Consider the following 20,992-nt stretch of genomic DNA (forward strand, 5'->3'; position numbering starts at 1 on the left):
AAAGACTATTTGGTCCGCTTCTTTAATGTACTTTTCACAGGACTTCGCCTTCCCTCTCCCACTACGGGCCTTTTTGTGCATGGCCCATACTTGAATTTGGCCCTTGTCCTGGCTCCTATGCGCTCTGCTAAAGGTCTGTTCCATGTTTTAATAATCTAGATGTCAGAGATCCTGATGCAGACAGGATAGAGGATTCCCTGGTCCTTGAAGGCAATGAAAGGCCATGACTTGAATCACCATTAGCATTGTCTGGTGTGGCGGTACCTGGCATGAAAATGCAAAGATGAATCCAGCCATAAAGGAATGTGGAAATATGAAAGTGGATGAGTAACCTAATGATTAGACCAGGGAATGTAGCGTTCAAATCTCATTGCTGTTCCTTGCGACCTTGGGCAACTCATTCAACTCTCCAGTGCTTTAAGTACAACAGACTGTAAGCTCTCCAGGGACAGGAAATGCCTACTGTACTCCGCATGGAACTCACCTTGTGCTACTACTGAAAAGGTGTGTTCTAAATCCAAATAAAAAGTGGTTTAACTTTAGCACAACCCATCGAGGAGTACTAATGCAATAATGCTGAAGAACAACATGGACACTAAGGGCTGGATTCAGTAAATGGCACTGAAAATTAGGTGCTGAGAAAAATGCGTGCTCAGCACCATTCTGTAAAGAGTGCTCTGGGCTGAGCATGTATTCTGGTGCCCAACCTTGGGTGAGAGGACTTATACCAACTGAAACCTGGTGCACAACTTGGGGGCGTGTTGCCCCTAAATTCTATAAACACTGTGCGTGACCCGACTGCCCATGCCCCTCCCATGGCCAACTGTCCCATTTTGGGTTGCATGCAGGAGGAGGATTTGTTTAAGGATCCATACTGAATCGGATGTAGCCAGATCTACATGTGAATCAAATTAACGATCAATTATTGACATTAATTGGCTCTAACAGTGTGATGAGTAAGAGGTCCGTGACAATCTGCAGTGCTGTTGCTGCTTGCACAAGGGCTTAGGAAAGCTTTGAGAGAGAGGTAGAAAATCTGAACTAGGAACCTTAAAGTGGGAAGAGATTAGAAAATCCCTGTTAGCCTTAGTGTTGGGAGAAGGAAAGGCCTTGGGCAGGGGTTTTCATCCCAGTCTTCGGGGTACACCCAGCCAGTCGGAGTTTTCTGGATATCTCCTATTAAATTCAATACATGTAATATATTACTACAACTATGAGTTATTTCAAAAATATTTATATGTTGCAAAATATACTAAAACACTATAAAATCTGAAATCACATCATTATAGTGTTGTTTGTCCAAACAACCTTGACACATGACACTGATAAACATCACTCACATTAAACCACATGGCATCCAACACGGTTCATGTTTCGCTCCACTAAGAGAAGTTGATTCAGCTAATCCAAATATTGACTATGGAGAAGTTTTTAATCATCACATCTTGGCATCATGGTGAGAGTCAATTTGAATTCTTCAAGACAGACTGTTGGAACATCGTTGGGATAAGTACATCATTGTTTGATCAAACTTTTATTAATCCCGTTGATTAGCATGGTGTGGGTGCCATGTGGTTTAATATGAGTGATGTTTTATTAGTGTCATGTTTCTAGGTTGTTTGGATAAATAGCACTATAATGATATGATTTCAGATTTTATAGTGTTTTAGTATATTTTGCAACATATAATAAATAGTTTTGAAATAACTCATAGTTGTGATATATTACATGATTTGTATGTTACAACTATAATGGAATTTCTTTACCTATGTCTTGTGAATGTATTAAATTCAATAAGAATATCCTGAAAATCCCGACTGGCTGGGTGTGCCTCAAGGACTAGGTTGAAAACCTGTGGCTTAGGGGAACAAGCATGGCTCAAAAGGGGCAGGGCTATCCAGACATCTCTCTGGAAACTTCCTCCTTAGCATAAGAAAAGTCTGGACAGTGAAGGAAGGAGAGGGAGAGAACTCACTCAAGGATGGCCAGTAGGAACAAACAGGCTTCCCACCCAGGGCAGGAAGAACACCAAAGTAGATGCTGGGCCAGAAAGCTGTGGAAAGGCCTAAGGCCCTGGAAGTGGGCGAGGCCTGAGAGCAAAGGTATGAAAGGTGCAGACCTAATACTACAGAAGGGGACCAGGAATGAAGCTAAGTTTTAAATGCTTTATTTTGTAACCTTTTTGCTCCACAACAGAGAGCCATGTGGTTTATTTAGTTGGCTTAGCCCTGGTGGAAAAAGGTAAGAAAAGCCAGGGCTGCAGTTTTCTTGCGAGTTTTTTTTTTGTTTTGTTACATTTGTACCCTGCACTTTCCCACTCATGGCAGGCTCAATGCGGCTTACATGGGGCAATGGAGGGTTAAGTGACTTGCCCAGAGTCACAAGGAGTTGCCTGTGCCTGAAGTGGGAATCGAACTCAGTTTGACTATGGGCCCACTTGGAAAGAAAGTTTGTGGACGTAGCAAAGGCGAAAAAAAGAAAACTACTTAACGGAACCAAAAAAGGTGAGAGAATAATCCAGTTGATCAGAAGGGGCTGAAGGAGAGCACCCCTCTGTTTCCCCAAATGCTTAGGGGGTCTGTAGTATAAGTTGACAGTCAAAGAGATGTTCCAGTATGTGGTAGAGTATGGAAGCCAAGGGAGTACTGTAGAGTTACTTGGGATGCTTAAGCGAAAGCTACAGGAATACTGCAGTTATCAGGATGCCTACGCTAAAACTATATTTTGTTTTAGGAAACTCAAAATAAAGAATGTGTTTCTTGCAAAGGCACTTATGCTACAGGATGGTCTTTAATAGAAAGAGGCCATGGGGAAAACACAGAGTATGCTGAACTAAACCATGCCAGAGATGTCCTCCCTGTGACATTGTTAATGGCTCGTTAACTAATTTGTGCATGGATCTCAGGATCACATGCAATTTTGGACGCTCTAATTTGGGTGCCATTTACTGAATCGGGGTAAGAGATTTGAAAAAGGAGTCACAATCCCCCCCCTCCCCTAAGAGCCATACCAGGAATCCTTAGAGCTCTTACCTGTCTCAGCTGTTCGAGTTTCTTCAGCTCTTCGTTGTAATTCTCCGGATTCTCTCCGTAAATCTTTAGAACAAACTGTTGGGGGAAGGAGACAAAACAAAGATCATAGCAAGAACTGGAATAAATGAAATGAAACAGTGCCCTGTCATGCCAGTGATCAGCCAGAGACTGAATGTTCCTGAAAGCATACTGTTAAGATTCTCTAGAGCAGTGGTTCTCAACCTTTCTTATGTGCGACACACCTGACTGCGTTCCTGTGCAACACACTGAATACAATATGCAGCTGAACAAAAGAGCCCAAATATCATATACAAAGGAAAATACAAACTACTCTTTATACATTTTTAAAAAATTAACTTATTGAAATCCAAGTTATCAAACTGTATGTTTTCTTGCAAAAAGATTTGAATCTTCACTTCTATCAGTGAGAAATCTGAGACTAGTGCTGGAAAGTTAGAGCAATGCTGTTGGCATATATGGTAGGTGTTGAAATTTGTGGGGGGTCATCCTTCAAAAAGCTGAGAGTCGGCGAAACATGTGACATGTCAGATTGAAGAACCCTCCACAGTCAACTTTACTCACTGAAAGTGACTTACTATATTATTAAGAAGTTAAAGATTTGGGATGATAGTTGAGTCTCGCTAAGAGCATCAAGTTTAATAATGTAAGAAGATTAAGGTTTAATAATTAGGGACTGGCGATGAACTCGGGGTGATCAAATGCGGCATGAAAGTTTATTGGCTGCTTGATCCCCATGCTAGGAGTGCTTATTTTTGATGGCAAAGTTATTCAAGACTTGGATGAATGGTCCCCAAATCACACTGAAATATCAACATATATATATATTTTTTTTTGCCAAGCAGGGCTAGGATATTTCCCATTACAATTTGTCATGCAAACAGAAAACAGGAGTGGAGGAGTGGCCTGGTGGTTAGGGTGGTGGACTTTGGTCCTGGGGAACTGAGTTCGATTCCCACTTCAGGCACAGGCAGCTCCTTGTGACTCTGGGCAAGTCACTTAACCCTCCATTGCCCCATGTAAGCCGCATTGAGCCTGCCATGAGTGGGAAAGCGCGGGGTACAAATGTAAGAAAATAGATACTATTGGAGATTCTACATGGAATGTTGCTACTATTGGAGATTCTACATGGAATGTTGCTATTCCACTAGCAACATTCCATGTAGAAGCCTGCACGGCCACATTGGTGATCTGCAAGGGCCGACTTCTACATGGAATGTTGGAATAGCAACATTCCATGTAGAATCTCAAATAGTAGCAACAGTGGAGGAGTGGCCTAGTGGTTAGGGTGGTGGACTTTGGTCCTGGGGAACTGAGGAACTGAGTTCGATTCCCAACTGAGGAACTGAGTTCAATTCCCACTTCAGGCACAGGCAGCTCCTTGTGACTCTGGGCAAGTCACTTAACCCTCCATTGCCCCATGTAAGCCGCATTGAGCCTGCCACGAGTGGGAAAGTGCGGGGTACAAATGTAACAAAAATAAAATAAAAAAAATTCTAATTCTGGTATTACCTCAATAACAATACCACCAAATCCCTCCACTGCTACATGCTTTGTGAAATAAAATCTTACAAATAAGCTACTTAGAACCAATATAGCAAACCTTTTATACCTTAACAGTACCATCAGATACGAATAGCAAGAACTGTACCTTTGACCATTGCAAATATAACACCAGTACACCTCTTATTGAAGCAGCTGAACAAATCAGACTGCTGTGGATCCCCAGCAGAATTCCTCACCTTGATCACATACACAGCCCAACCCAGCAGTAAAATACAGAATAAAGCACTAAAAATTAGAAACGGAAATCCCGAGAAGCCACAGTATCTGTGAGCTGTACAACACAAGCGAAAAAAATGCATATTCTATTGAGCTGAGGAAAATACAAAGATGTAAGAAATACAGAAACACACATTTTCAAAACCAATATTTTTTCAATCACTAAAAACTGAAAATATATATATTTGGTTAAGTAATGTGGTATGGGCAATGCATCCAGTCCACATCCTATGATGGCAGAAAAAGACCTGCACGGTCCATCCAGTCTGCCCAACAAGATAAACTCATATCTTCCATTCTCACTTCTTCCCAGTCAACCTATTCCCTCCTCACTTCCTTTCACAGCCTTCTATCTTCTCTCTGTTTTTCATTCAGGCGCGATGCTCAAAAGTCGTTATTAATAGTCACATATGTTTATAGCGTGTAAATGAGATGCGCTGAAAGGCTGAATGCAGTTCGGCGGAAAGCAGTTGGGGACGCCCAAAATCGGCTTTCAGTTATGCCGATTTGGGTGACCCCGTGAGGATGCCCATCTTCCGATTTGTGTTGAAAGATGGGCATCCTTCTCTTTTGAAAATAAGCCTGATAGTGTGCAAATGTGCATGCAAGATTATAGAATTAGAGGGCAAAGCGGTTTACAATAAAACTTAAAACCACAAATTATGAAGGAAATTTAATTTAAGAAACTGAAGTCTACCGTTCAACCAAAAAACCTAAAGCTAAAAGAAAAAAAAAATCATTCTTTCTAACCAGTCATTCCCAGAAGAAATCAGATCTCATTACTCTATTAAGTTAAATGCTAGCTTAAAAAAGTGTGTTTTAAAATTCTTCAAGGAATCCTCTTTCTGTAAAGCAATACGTAGCCTGTTCCAAAGTGCTGGAGCCAAACACAAAAACGCACTATCCCTAGTTGCCTCTAAAAGTGCTCGAGATACATGAGGCATAACCATCCTATTACCATTTAACAATCTAAGGGACCTATTGGGAGCATATAGAACTGTCAAAGAAGATAAATAATGAGGCAGAAGTTCAAACAAAGCCTTATGAGCTAACACAAGTATCTTAAATTCCACTTCACCGGAAGTCAGCAGAACCTTAAAAACAATGGAGTAACATGGCTTTTAAAATAAATGGATGGCTCATTATGGAGCGCGTGCAATCGCTTTAATTTCCCCAACACCAGACCTGCATAAATCAAATTACTACAGTCTAGTTTCGACATCAGGAATGCGTGGATAAGGATATGAAAAACATCTTCATTTCTAATAGCCCTAAGCTGTCATAGAACACCAAATCCTTTTTGTATAAACTAACATAGTAACATAGTAGATGACGGCAGAAAAAGACCTGCATGGTCCATCCAGTCTGCCCAACAAGATAAACTCATATGTGCTACTTTTTGTGTATACCTTACCTTGATTTGTATCTGTCATTTTCAGGGCACAGACCGTGTAAGTCTGCCCAGCACTATCCCTGCCTCCCAACCAGCCCCCCCTCCCACCACCGGCTCTGCAAACTGATGAAACCTGCTCTGCAAAACTCTATTGGAAATCAATATGGACGCCCAAATATCAATATCATCTGCATAGATTTACACACATCTCAGCTTCCTGAATAAGGGTGGCTAACGAGATCAAAAAGGCATTAAACAAAATTGGTGATAGCACCAAACCCTGAAGAACTCCATGGTCCAGAACCTTGTTCTCCAAGCTTCTTCTGAGGACAGGGATGTTATCAGTGGTGTACCGCAGGGGTCAGTCCTCGGGCCAGCTGCTTCTAACATGTTTGCGAGTGATATTATGGAAGGGCTGTCTGGTAAGGTTTGTCTCTTTGCGGATGATACAAAACTCTGGAATAGGGTGGAAACCATAAGTACATAAGTATTGCCATACTGGGAAAGACCAAAGGTCCATCGAGCCTCTGTTTCCACCAGTGGCCAACCAGGTCACAAATACCCGGCAAGATCTCAAAAATGTACAAAACATTTTATACTGCTTATCCCAGAAATAGTGGATTTTCCCCAAGTCCATTTAATAACGGTCTATGGGCTTTTCCTTTAGGAAGCCGTCCAAACCTTTTTAAAACTCCGCTAAGCTAACCGCCTTTACCACATTCTCTGGCAACGAATTCCAGAGTTTAATTACACGTTGAGTGAAGAAAACTTTTCTCCGATTCGTTTTAAATTTACTACATTGTAGCTTCATCGCAAGCCCCCTAGTCCTAGTATTTTTGGAACGTGTGAACAGACGCTTCACATCTACCCGTTCAACTCCACTCATTATTTTATAGACCTCTATCATATCTCCCCTCAGCCGCCTTTTCTCCAAGCTGAAGAGCCCTAGCCACTTTAGCCTTTCCTCATAGGGAAGTCGTCCCATCTCTTTTATCATTTTCGTCGCCCTTCTCTGCCCCGGAGGGAATGTGGATGATATGAGGAAAGATCTGGCAAAACTTGAAGAATGGTCTGATAATTGGCAACTAAAATTTAATGCTGAGAAATGCAAGGTCATGCACCTGGGTTGCAAGCATCCAAGGGCATGGTACAATATCGGTGGTGAAGTGCTTCTGTGTACGAAAGAAGAGCGGGACTTGGGGTTGATTGTGTCTGATGACCTTAAGGTGGCCATTCAGGTGGAAAAGGTGACTGTCAAAAGGATGCTTGGATGCATAAACAGAGGGATGACCAGCAGGAAAAAAAAGAGGTGATAGTGACCCTGTATAAGTCTCTGGTGAGGCCCCATTTACTGATTGCAATTCTGGAGACCGCACCTACGAAAAGATATAAACAGGATGGAATCAATCCAGAAGGTGGCTACAAAACTGGTAAGCAGTCTCAGTCATAAAACATATGGGTACAGGCTTATGAACCTGAACATGTATACGCTGGAAGAGAGGCAGGAGAGGGGGATATGATAGAGAAGTTTAAATGGAGTGGAGGAGTAGCCTAGTGGTTAGGGTGGTGGACTTTGGTCCTGGGGAACTGAGTTCAATTCCCACTTCAGGCACAGGCAGCTCCTTGTGACTCTGGGCAAGTCACTTAACCCTCCATTGCCCCATGTAAGCCGCATTGAGCCTGCCATGAGTGGGAAAGCACAGGGTACAAATGTAACAAAAAAAAAATACCTCAGTGGAATCAATGTTAAGGAGTTGAGGCTTTTTCAAATGAAGGAAAACTTTGAAATGAGGAGGCACAGGAAGAAATTTAGAGGAAATATGCTTAGGAGAAATCTAAGAAAATACTCCTTCACGGAAAGAGTGGTGGATGTGTGGAACGGCCTCCCGGTGGAGGTAGTGGAGACGAAGTGTGTCAGAATTTAAGGCAGCATGGGACAGGCATGTGGGATCCCTTAGGAAAAAGAGGAGTTAGTGGTTACTGAGGAAGGGCAGACTGGATGGGCCATTTGGTCCTTATCTGCCGTCACGTTTCTATTTAAAAACTCCAATAATAAAATAAGAACGTCTCAAACATTCATATCAATGTCCTCTAATACAATGCTTATGAACTGCAGACCCACTACTATCCAGTTCAACCTCAAAGGCCTGCTAAGAAAACATGGCTTTTAACAGGACCTAAAACCTATTAAAATTTACTTCTGCACAAATGAAATGTGATAAATTATTCCACATATAAGGTGACACATAAAAAAAGGCCCTGGCTCACGTTGAGACTCATCTAGCCCTTTTTAACTGAGGCATCATCATTCTATTGTCTTTTAGAGAACAAAGTACTCTATTCGGGATGTAAGGTAGTCATAGAGTTCAAATAGTTGGTCTTTGCCCATAATCCCCCAGATTCTATATAGTGCACCTAGCGTTCTGCGCCAAAATCCAAGCGTATTCTGTAACAAAGCGCATAACTTAATTGGCTTAACAAACCAATCAGCATCAGTTCATCTGTAGAATCTGACATTATGCAGTGTTCTGATTCACCTTCCTCCAATTTCTGTGTGCTGTATCTGGCTTTCCTACTGCCCATCAGGTGAGTGCCATGTGACTTTATGAATGTCTTTATGTGGGAACTTTAAGTTATTCAGTTGACACAGCTGAACAAATGATTCCAATGCTGGCATTTCCCATCGTCTTTTTCTAGTCACTGTTGTCTTTTCCAGATTTGGCATTTAGATCGACACGTGACTGATGGTGTCTTGCAGTATGCAGTAGAAATTGTGCTTCTCCACATCTTCTGGAACTTCCATGGGTGCATTGCACTGTATAATTGTGACTTAATATGCTGAGCTATATATCTTGCTGTAAATAGTCTCTCAGTAATTGGTTTCCATGTAATCACTGTCTTAGCTGCAACTGATGACATGAAGATTGCACCACCTTGTGCGCACCCCAGCTTTCTTTTCGGACAGTATTATTGTTGCTCCATCATCTATCTACCTTGTTTCACTTACACCAAGCATGTCTAGGTAATACTGTGTCTTTTTGGCTTTGATCTTACTACTACTACTACTACTATTAAACATTTCTATAGCGCTACTAGACTTACGCAGCGCTGTACAAATTAACATGAAAAGACCGTCCCTGCTCAACAGAGCTTACAATCTAAATTGGACAGATGAACAGACAGTTAGGGGTGGGGAAATTGCAGTGGTAGGGGTGATAAGTGAGGGTGTTGAGTAAGAGAGTCATGGTTAGGAGTCGAAAGCAGTAGCAAAGAGGTGGGCTTTAAGCCTAGACTTGAAGACAGCCAGAGACTGAGCCTGACGTACTGGCTCAGTGAGTCTATTCCAGGCATAGGGAGCAGCGAGATAGAAGGAATGGAGCCGGGAGTTAGCAGTGGGGGAGAAGGGGGACGACAGGAGACATTTACCCAGCAATCTTGGCCCATTATATAGCAAGCCTGATATCTTTTGATATTCAATGTGCTTTCCACACTGCAAGTCTTGTGGTGGTAGTGCAGTCGGTCTTATCAACTAACCTACGTTTCCATGCATTGTCTGTTTATGCAGTCTTTTTAGTTTTTACCAGTTACTACTTCTGTGTCCAAATTAAAAGACTCTGTAGCATATGGTATGTCACTGTAAGCCCTCAACACGAGGTCTAAAACCAAACACAAGAAGGTCACATTGTAAGTTCTAGGAGGCTTCCCTGCTTTACTAGCTCCGTACCTATATTGCACAAAAAATACTGGCAGTGTTTTATTTTGGTCTTAATCTCTTTTTAGCTATAATAGATTTGAATTGCTCTGTTTGCACACCATTGTGCCACTTTTAAAATACAATCTTTTTTTGTTTTTGCTTTGAGTTTGCTCTTCTGTTCTTCATACCATATACCTCTTTTCCATGCCTTGGTGCGATGCCTATGGACATGGAGTTCCAACAATGATGAGCACAGCACTGCACCTATTAACTCAGGTGCATAATGGCTAGAATGACAAAAAAAAAAAAAAAACACTCAGAAACTCAGGCAGGAAATATAAATCAGAGAAATGAGGAAGGAGCTACACAACTTATGTTGTTTTCCAGTTTAATTATTATTTATTACATTTGTACCCCGCACTTTCCCACTCATGGCAGGCTCAATGCGGCTTACATGGGGCAATGGAGGGTTAAGTGACTTGCCCAGAGTCACAAGGAGCTGCCTATGCCTGAAGTGGGAATCAAACTCAGTTCCTCAGTTCCCCACTGGCACCATTCCATGTAGAAGCCTGCCCTTGCAGATCACCAATGTGGCCGCGCAGGCTTCTGTTTCTGTGCAGGACGTCAGACTCGCAGAAGCCTGCGCAGCCTTCTACATGGAATGTTACTAGTGGAATAGCAACACTCCATGTAGAATCTCCAATAGTAGCAACATTCCATGTAGAATCTCCAATAATATCTATTTTATTTTTGTTACATTTGTACCCCACGCTTTCCCACTCATGGCAGGCTCAATGCCGCTTACATGGGGCAATGGAGGGTTAAGTGACTTGCCCAGAGTCACAAGGAGCTGCCTGTGCCTGAAGTGGGAATCGAACTCAGTTCCTCAGTTCCCCAGGACCAAAGTCCACCACTCTAACCACTAGGCCACTCCTCCACTGTTGCTACTATTTGAGATTCTACATGGAATGTTGCTATTCCAACATTCCATGTAGAAGTCGGCCCTTGCAGATCACCAATGTGGCCGCGCAGGCTTCTGTGAGTCTGACGTCCTGCACGTACGTGCAGGACGTCAGACTCACAGAAGCAGAATCCTGCGCAGCCTTCTACATGGAATGTTGCTAGTGGAATAGCAACATTAACATTCCATGTAGAATCTCCAATAGTAGCAACATTCCATGTAGAATCTCCAATAATATGTATTTCATTTTTGTTACATTTGTACCCTGCACTTTCCCACTCATGGCAGGCTCAATGCGGCTTACATGGGGCAATGGAGGGTTAAGTGACTTGCCCAGAGTCACAAGGAGCTGCCTATGCCTGAAGTGGGAATCAAACTCAGTTCCTCAGGACCAAAGTCCACCACCCTAACCACTAGGCTACTCCTCCACTGTTGCTACTATTTGAGATTCTACATGGAATGTTGCTATTCCAACATTCCATGTAGAAGTCGGCCCTTGCAGATCACCAATGTGGCTGCGCAGGCTTCTGTTTCTGTGAGTCTGACGTCCTGCACGTACGTCCTGCCTGAAGTGGGAATCAAACTCAGTTCCTCAGTTCCCCAGGACCAAAGTCCACCACCCTAACCACTAGGCCACTCCTCCTCTTAGTACTGAAATCAAAACAAAGCAAAAAAACAACAACCCCACCTCCTAATCAAAAGGTCATCCTGCCAGCCTTTGCTATCACATCTAATTTGTACCAGAAACATTTTTGGTTTTCACTGCTTGAAGGCGAGATGAGTCACTCCAATAGTAACATCATCACACCCCATACACCAAAACTGCATGAAAATCCCTGGCTTATTAATGCAACCCATCAATCTAGCCTCTGTTGCTGTTTCTACCTTGCTTTGCAAACATATAATTAGCCTCCAGGGATGGGCATGCTGAAATCAGTGCCATGGCTCCAAGTTACTAGGCTACAACTTAAAACTTTAATGAGAGGCCTTGTAACTCCAACAGTCTGTTAGCTGTAACTGCTGTAATGCAGCACTCCTTCCTTCTCTCCTGACTGCTTAGATCTGTGATGTGCACTTAAGCAAGATAAGGAAGACAGATGAGGATAGCGGTCAGCATAGAAAGCCTCTCCTTACCCTACCAAATTAAAGGTCACTGGGAATCCAAGAGAGACCCACCACAATCATTAACAGTGAAACATTTTCTAGTGTAATCCATAACAACAAAAAAGCCAAAGTAACCTCGTTGCAAAACTAAGAGGCAGATGCAGCAACCAAACGTAAAAAAATCAAAATCGTTAAAGTCCCTAACGATTTTTAAAAAACGAAGAATGCACCAAAAAAAAAAAGTCACACATGCTCAGATCGGTATTGAAACGTACAATGTATCAAAGAATCACAATACACATCGGTAATCGGCCCCTAAATCATGCGCAGAGCAGCCAAGCGTTTTGCTGGCTGCTCTGCGCATGCTGCAAACGTAAAAACAAACAAAAAAAAAGCCACAACACATACACGTGGCTACCCGGTCAGCAAAATCCAGGAGGGGGCAAGGGCGCTCGTCCGAGGCGTCCTGTATGGACGGCGTTGCCCCCCCCCCCCGCTGCTCCCCACTTTCCGCCGCTTTCCCACCCACCACGAAAAAGCAAAATGCTAGCTGCCCCGGTCCCCCTCCCTTCCTGTTCCTGTGTTCTGCAGAGCTAACTCCGCCTCCCGTCATTCTTCTGTCCCGTGCCCCGCCCCCGCTGCCCCCCCTGAGGTCGACTACACCGCTCCCCCCCCCTCCCTATTAACGACCCGAGCAGCGCCTCTCACCTCTTTCTGAAGCGCTGCACGGGCAGGAAGATCTGTTGTGTTGCTTGTAGAGTCTCCATGACGTCTCTTCTTCCCTGGCCCTTTTTAAGTAACCTACGTCAGAAGGAGGCGGGGCCTGGGCCAGGGAAGAAGAGACGTCATGGAGACTCTACAAGCAACACAACAGATCTTCCTGCCCGTGCAGCGCTTCAGAAAGAGGTGAGAGGCGCTGCTCGGGTCGTTAATAGGGAGGGGGGTCTCGGTGGAGGGGGGGAGCGGTGTAGTCGACCTCAGGGGGGGCAGCGGGGGCGGGGCACGGGACAGAAGAATGACGGGAGGCGGAGTTAGCTCTGCAGAACACAGGAACAGGAAGGGAGGGGGACCGGTGCTGCTAGAATTTTGCTTTTTCGGGGGGGGGGGGGGGCAGCGGAAAGTGGGGAGTAGCGGGGGGGGGGGGGGCAAGGCCGTCCATACAGGACGCCTCGGACGAGCGCCCTTGCCCCCTCCCGACCCTTTTTTAATTTTTTTATTTGATGTGTTTTCTGACGTCCTTTGGACCAATCACAGCGCTTTTAGCTCTGCTAATGCGCTGGGATTGGCTCAAAGTTTGTTTATTTTTTCACTTAATGATTTTTCCTGGCACAGAGCTGTCCTAACGAGAGGTCCAGACCTCTCGTTAGATTTCCTGCCTTTTTCCTGCGTAAAGGCAATCGGAAAAGGTTAGTGCATGTCGTTTCAATGGGGTTTTCACACTAATTGCTCATCTCCATTCCGTTTTCGTTAGCTGCTGGCTTCCTCGGTAAAAGCCCTTTGATGCATGCAACGGATCAAATTTTCCTCGTTGGAGGGTCATTAAAGGCTCATTTAGCTTTAGTGCATCTGCCTCTAAATGAGAAAAAAAAAGGGGGGGGGGGGAATGACCAAAGAAGTGGTGTCACTTTTATACATCTCTATGGACTGGATGTTTTTTTAGTTGATCTTTGTTTTTAACGTTTTAATAAATATCCCTTGGTTGACTCCCTAGTGCAATCCACGCCATCCTTCCACAAGTGAGCAGCTTCTTCTCATCTAACACAAACCAAAGAGGATATCCCTGAGAAACTCAAAACCAGACTCCTAACTAGGAACTTGCCCTAATCAAAGGAGAGCTGTTGAAGCTGACAGCATGGACTACAGATGATACATAGTAACACAGTAACATAGTAGATGATGGCAGATTAAAGACCTGTACAGTCCACCCAGTCAGGCCAACAAGATAAACTCATTACATAAAAAAAACTGGTTGAAGGATAGGAAACAGAGAGTGGGGTTAAATGGGCAGTATTCACAATGGAGAAGGGTAGTTAGTGGGGTTCCTCAGGGGTCTGTGCTAGGACCACTGCTTTTTAATATATTTATAAATGATTTAGAGATGGGAGTAACTAGCGAGGTAATTAAATTTGCTGATGACACAAAGTTATTCGAAGTCGTTAAATCGCGACAGGATTGTGAAAAATTACAAGAGGACCTTACGAGACTGGGAGACTGGGCGGCTAAACGGCAGATGATGTTTAATGTGAAAAAGTGCAAGGTGATGCATGTGGGGAAAAAAGAACCCGAATTATAGCTACGTCATGCAAGGTTCCACGTTAGGAGTTACGGACCAAGAAAGGGATCTGGGTGTCGTCGTCAATAACACACTGAAACCTTCTGCTCAGTGTGCTGCTGCGGCTAAGAAAGCGAATAGAATGTTGGGTATTATTAGGAAAGGTATGGAAAACAGGTGTGAGGATGTTATAATGCCATTGTATCGCTCCATGGTGCGACCGCACCTTGAGTATTGTGTTCAATTCTGGTCGCCGCATCTCAAGAAAGATATAGTAGAATTGGAAAAGGTGCAGCGAAGGGCGACTAAAATGATAGCGGGGATGGGACGACTTCCCTATGAAGAAAGACTAAGGAGGCTAGGGCTATACAGCTTGGAGAAGAGACGGCTGAGGGGGGACATGATAGAGGTATATAAAATAATGAGTGGAGTGGAACAGGTGGATGTGAAGCGTCTGTTCACGCTTTCCAAAAATACTAGGACTAGGGGACATGAAACTACAGTGTAGTAAATTTAAAACAAATTGAAGAAAATTTTTCTTCACCCAACGTGTAATTAAACTCTGGAATTCGTTGCTGGAGAAAGTGGTGAAGGCGGTTAGCTTAGCAGAGTTTAAAAAGGGGTTGGACGGTTTCCTAAAGGACAAGTCCATAAACCGCTACTAAACGGACTTGGAAAAATCCAAAATTCCAGGAATAACATGTATAGAATGTTTGTACGTTTGGGAAGCTTGCCAGGTGCCCTTGGCCTGGATTGGCCGCTGTCGTGGACAGGTTGCTGGGCTCTATGGACCCTTGGTCTTTTCCCAGTATGGCATTACTTATGTACATAAGGTATGATGTGATACTTCATATGTATACCTCATCTTGTTTTGTCCATGCCATTTTCCAGGCATACCCCATAGAAGTCTGCCAAGCACTGTTATTGTTCCTAAACTTCTGAAGATGTCATCGAAGCCCCAGAAAAGCCCCACTACAGCCCATCCAAATCTGTCCAGCCACGATCAGTGCACAGATCGTAGAAGTCTGCCCAGCACTGGCTTTGCTTCTCAATTACTGGTGTGACCACCTGATCACCGCTAAGCTTCTTTGGACACATTCCTTCTAAAAAGGATTCCACTGTGTTTATCCCATGCATTTTTAAATTCCGTTATTGTTTTCATCTCCACCACCTACTGCAGGAGGGCATGCCAGGTATCTACCACCCTCTCAGTGAAAAAAAATACTTCCTGACATTATACCTGAGTCAGCCCCCTTTCAACCTCAATTCATCTCCTCTAGTTCTACCACCTTCCTGTCTCTGGAAAAGGTTTGCTTATAGATTAATACTTTTCCTCCAGGGTATACATGTCCAGGTCATGAAGTCTCTCCTCATACTACATCTTGCTATGCAAACCCCATAACATTTTCATCGCTTTTCTCTGAACCGATTCCAGGTTTTTTTTTCCATTCTTAGCAAGATACGGCCTGCAAAACTGAATACAGTACTCCAAGTGGGGCCTCACTAGTGACTTGTACAGGGGCATCAACACCTCCATTCTTCTGCGGGTTATACCCCTCTCTAAGCAGTCTAGCATCCTTCTGGCTGTGGCCACCACCTTGTCACACTAAATCGTCACCTTGAGATATCCTCAACACCATCATAGCAAGGTCCCTCTCCTGAGTAAGCTTATTAATCTCACTTCTCCTATCAGATACATCTCCTTTAGATTTCTGCACCCCAAGTGCATCACTCTGCACTTCTTTGCATTAAATTTTAACTGCCAGACCCTTGACCATTCTTTTAATGTTTGGATATCTCTTCGCATGGTTTTTATTCCCTCCAGGATATCCACTCTATTGGCTATCTTCGTGTCATCCTCAAAATAGCAAACTTTTCCTTCTAACCCTTCAGCAATGTCTCTCACAAATATAAACAGAATTGGTCCCAGTACCGACCCCTGAGGCACCACTTAATGGAGTATTTTATATGTTTTCTGTATCAAGGTAGTCCTTAATTTATACAAACTGAACATTTACAAATAAAACAGCTAACGAGTCACTAAAAAGAGGTCTCATACCTACACCAGAGGTCTGTACATCACTCACCGTAGAAAAAGGAAACATAACCCCTTTCCAAGAGCTTTAAGTTCTCTTCTCCCAGACCTCCTACATTTCAGTTGATTTAGTACTACCGTCTTACATAAAGAGTAACATTTCTTCATTTTCCGTTTTTGCTAATCCTTCTGAACACATTATAATTAATATAGCCCTCTCTCAGGCATCGGACTCATTAGACCATGTCGCTATGATACAAACTAATGCTGTATAAAGACCATGGGGGCTCATTTTCAAAGCACTTAGAATTACAAAGATCCATAAATTACAATGCAACTTTGTAAGTCTAAGTGCTTTGAAAATACTACTCAATGTGACCTAACCAGTCTGCCTAAGCACTGATAAAGGGGTAATTTTATTTATTTATTTTTTTAAAGTAACCTATTTGCAGACCATTTATAAAGGTACATGGAGGCGTATTTTGAAAACACTTAGATTTACAAAGTTACATGGCAGGGCATTTTCGATATGACATCCAAGTCAGACTTGTCTTTCCAGGAAGAAGATTTATGGATCGTCCTGGAAAGAGAAGATGGAACCTGTATCCACACACGGGTTATCTACTGACCTCCGGCACAAACCGAGAAGACAAGGATCTGATAGAAGATATTCAAAAGATCTGTATGAAAGTGGAGGTGCTACTGTTGGGAGATTTCAACTTGTCTGGTGTGGACTGGAACATCTCGTCTGCAGAATCAGAAAGAAGTACGGATATTGCGGACGCCTGTCAAAGTGCCTTACTCAGACAAATGGTGACGGAACCCACAAGGGAAGCGTCAATGCTGACTCTAGTGCTCATGAATGGAGGAAGTATGTCCAATATCCAGGTGGGTGACCACCTATGTAATAGTGATCATCACACGATATGGTTTGATATAAGGGCAAAGGTGGAATGAGGACACACAAAACTCAAAGAACTGGATAAAATGGGGGAATACCTGAAGGAGCTGTTGGCATGGGAAGGCGTTGGAGAAGTGAAAAATCAGTGGTCAAAACTAAAGGCTGCTATAAATATGGCAACTGATCTTTACGCAAGGAAAGTAAACAAAAACAAAAGAAACAGGAAGCCTATATGGTTTGCCAAATAAATAGCTGGAAAAATACGAGTAAAAGAGGATTTGTTCAAGAAATACAAAAGAACGCAATGAGAGGATCAGGAAAGGGGTTATTGGATTAAACTCAAAGAAAGAGGGAAATACGCTAGCGAAAGTATAAGCGGAAGAAAAAATGGCTAAAGATGTAAAAAGAGGTGACAAGGAGAAAGGAGAAAAGAAAGGAATGGAATTGAAAGACTGAAAGATAATGAGAATGGCTATATGGAAGGTGATGAGGATAAAGTGAACGTGCTAAACAATTACTTCTCTACGGTGTTCACGGAGAAAAATCCTGGAGGACTGTGGTCGGATGCCAAAGGAATATCTGGGAAAGGAGTGGATACTGCACCGTTTACAATGGAAAGAATTTATAAACAGCTTGAGAAGCACACCACATAATTAGCACATGCCAACTTGGAACTTACTGCAGGTCACCTGATTGCGTCAAGCACTAAGCCATTTTTAAAATGCAGTAAGTGCACACTAGCATTTACCACAGCTTAGTAAAAGGGTCCCCGAATTGTTTCACCAGGCTTATACAAAGGCAATGTTAGACCTTCCTCTGCCTAGGCACCCAAGCATATTTCTACCTTTTTACCATCGCCTTATCTAACTGGTTGGCCACCTGACAAATTATTATTATTAGCATTTGTATAGTGCTACCAGACGCACGCAGCGCTGAACACCTGACACAGAGAGACAGTCCCTGCTCAATAGAGCTTACAAAATGTCAGGAAGTATTTTTTCACGGAGAGAGTGGTGGATGATTGGAATGCCCTCCCGCGGGAGGTGGTGGAAACGAAAACGGTAACGGAATTCAAACATGCGTGGGATAAACATAAAGGAATCCTGCTCAGAAGGATTGGATCCTAAAGAGCTTAGACGAGATTGGGTGGCAAAGCCGGTGGCGGGAGACGGAGATGGTGCTGGGCAGACTTATACAGTCTGTGCCAGAGCTGGTGGTGGGAGGCGGGCCTGGTGGTTGGGAAGCGGGGATAGTGCTGGGCAGACTTATACAGTCTGTGCCACAACCGGTGGTGGGAGGCGGGGCTGGTGGTTGGGAGGCGGGGATAGTGCTGGGCAGACTTATACGGTCTGTGCCCGGAAAAGGACAGGTACAAATCAAGGTAAGGTATACACAAAAAATGACACATGTGAGTTTATCTTATTGGGCAGGTCTTTTTCTGCCATCATTTACTATGTTACTATGTATCTGGCATTTTCTACAAAGAACTTCACTTAATACTGTACTTTTATCACATGACCCTCCATTTTATTTTTTGCTTATTTCCGATCTGACGAAGAAGGGCAACTTTCGAAAGCTAATCAAGAAATGTATTAAGTTATGTCCAATAAAAAAGGTATCTTTTCCATGTTTTATTTTATTCCTATTGATAACCTTAAGAGTGGACTAACACGGCTACCACACCTCTCTATTTTTTGCACGAAACAGCAACCTATCTAAATCTGCCGCCGCCACCAGGACGTAGGTGTCTCGACTGTGACAAGCCTTTCTTTTGTAAGTATCGGTGGTGGGCCCCTTGGTCAGTGATTGGTTGCACACGGATCATGTGATCCCATCAGCAGTTGCATGGTGACGCAAGCGTCATGTGACCAATCATTATGTGTTTTGATTTAATGATTATATCAGAATTGATGCCATCGGCAAAAAAAAGTAGAATGTCAAACGAACGCGTGAAATCCGAGGAGCGTCGGTGACTAGTGACGTGCGGATCACGTGACCTGTCGGTGGTTCATGCCTCGCTCAGTGATTGGTGACCACAGTCGTGTGACTCTGGTCTCTCAGATATGGGTGACAGCCGAGGCTCGGGGGCTCCCGCAGTGTCCACCTGGTGGCCACGAAAACTTCTCGCATTCCTCGTTCCTTCCTACACGACCCACAGCACCCCTCCACTCAAACCCCGCGGCCCAAATCTCCTCTTCCTCCTCCTCACCTGCTTCACGGCCTGCTTAAAGCCGAATTCCCCAGCCTCCTTCAGGTCCAGGCAGATCATGGGCATGCGGGGCACGGCCTCCATTCTCCCGCTGGAGCTGGAAGCAGAGACCACGCCGGAGCTCCGCCAGCCCACCACACCGAGGCTAAACACAATCCGGCAGTCAACCACACTCCTCCGCCTCACTCATCCCGGAAGTGGAACCCCGGAAGTGACGCAAAAGCAGGAAATGCATGCCTTGCACGCCGGGAAATATAGTTTTCTTGGTTGAGGGTGGCTGATGACGAATTGCGTTGCGCCTTTAATGTAATGTAGCTGAAACAGAAAGAAAGGGTGGTTCGTGTAAGGTCTTCGTAGGCCTTCTTCTTCTTTTTTTTTAATGTTTGTATTCTAACACAGTCAAATAACAAGCTGAATCTTCATGTAGACTTAAATCTATACACGATGTGATATCTTTTTCTCTAATTTTGATTTATTTATCTTTTTAATAATCTTTTTAATTAATTTTCATTCCAAAAGAAATGGAGAAAAAAGACCTCATCAGTCCCAGCTTGACGATATTTATATTCAATTTTTCAATCGATTTGATCGTCTGCTTGTTCAAGGACTCCGTTATAATCCTTGGTCTTAAAAAACTCCACCTCTCTTTATTATAATGACAAAATTATTCTTTCATTGTTCAATCTCCATGTTATGATCGTGATTATTTTCAATATCAAGTTAAATAATAATGTTACTTAGCTTTTTTACTCTGCCCTACGGGGCTCTCCGTTTCGCTACATATTTATGTTTTATGCTTCTTCAGGGGGCCAAGTAACAAATGGCAGATCATAATTCACGATATCTACAATTAAACAAATGGATATCACATCATTTTCATATAAAAGACTGAATATATTATATTCTTAAACTGATACAATATCTAACTACCAACCTTCAAATATGGCGTCTCCTATTCATCTGACACCGGTAGTGAAAATTTTACCCGGAAGAAGTTGCTCTCATTTATAGTCTTAATTGACTTCAATCTAACCCTAATAGGGTCCATGGTAACTCATTTCTCACTCTATTATTACCTCAGAATAAAGATTCAAAAACACTAAAGGTTCAAAGTATATTTCAAAAAATTTTTTTAAAAAAATGCAGACCATTCTATTTGTGAATTCAATCCTCTTGGTTCTAATGATTGTAAAACATATATCCACTTCTGTTCCTTTCTAATAAGTATTTTATTCCTATCTCCTCCACATGAATTATATGGAACATGATCCAACACAAAGCATCTCAGCGAATCAAATGTGTGCTTTTTCTTGACAATGTCCCACTAATGGAGCGCCTCTTCTGTTTAATTTAATACATGAACGATGTTCTGTGATGCGTTGATGTATTTGTGTATTCTAACACAGTCACTTTTTTCTTTTTTTTTTTGAGAAAAAAAGCGGGTCCTAATGAAGGGCCCTGTAGGCCTGAGGAGAGGTGTGGGCTTAGGAGAATTACAGTTAAAAACCATAACCCCATACAGTTGGAGATCAGTTCTGTGTGACCTAGATTCAGCCTGTACACTCTTCAGGTGATATTTGCTCTGGGGGGG

The 20,992-nt window shown here is 43.1% G+C and overlaps 1 protein-coding gene across 1 annotated transcript in view; it reads right to left on the reverse strand.

Annotated features, from left to right (window-relative positions):
- Positions 1-19,575, reverse strand: part of PTPN23 (protein tyrosine phosphatase non-receptor type 23) — a 157,639-nt gene extending 138,064 nt beyond the window's left edge. The window contains exons 1-2 of the mRNA XM_030196672.1: positions 19,402-19,575; positions 3,033-3,107 (exon numbers count right to left, since the gene is read on the reverse strand). Of these exons, the coding sequence (XP_030052532.1) occupies positions 3,033-3,107; positions 19,402-19,485 (159 nt within the window). The 5' untranslated portion in view covers positions 19,486-19,575. The remainder of the gene's footprint in view (positions 1-3,032; positions 3,108-19,401) is intronic.
- Between the last annotated feature and the right edge of the window lie 1,417 nt (positions 19,576-20,992).

Source organism: Microcaecilia unicolor, chromosome 1 (genome assembly GCF_901765095.1).
Source record: "Microcaecilia unicolor chromosome 1, aMicUni1.1, whole genome shotgun sequence".
Lineage (NCBI taxonomy): Eukaryota > Metazoa > Chordata > Amphibia > Gymnophiona > Siphonopidae > Microcaecilia > Microcaecilia unicolor.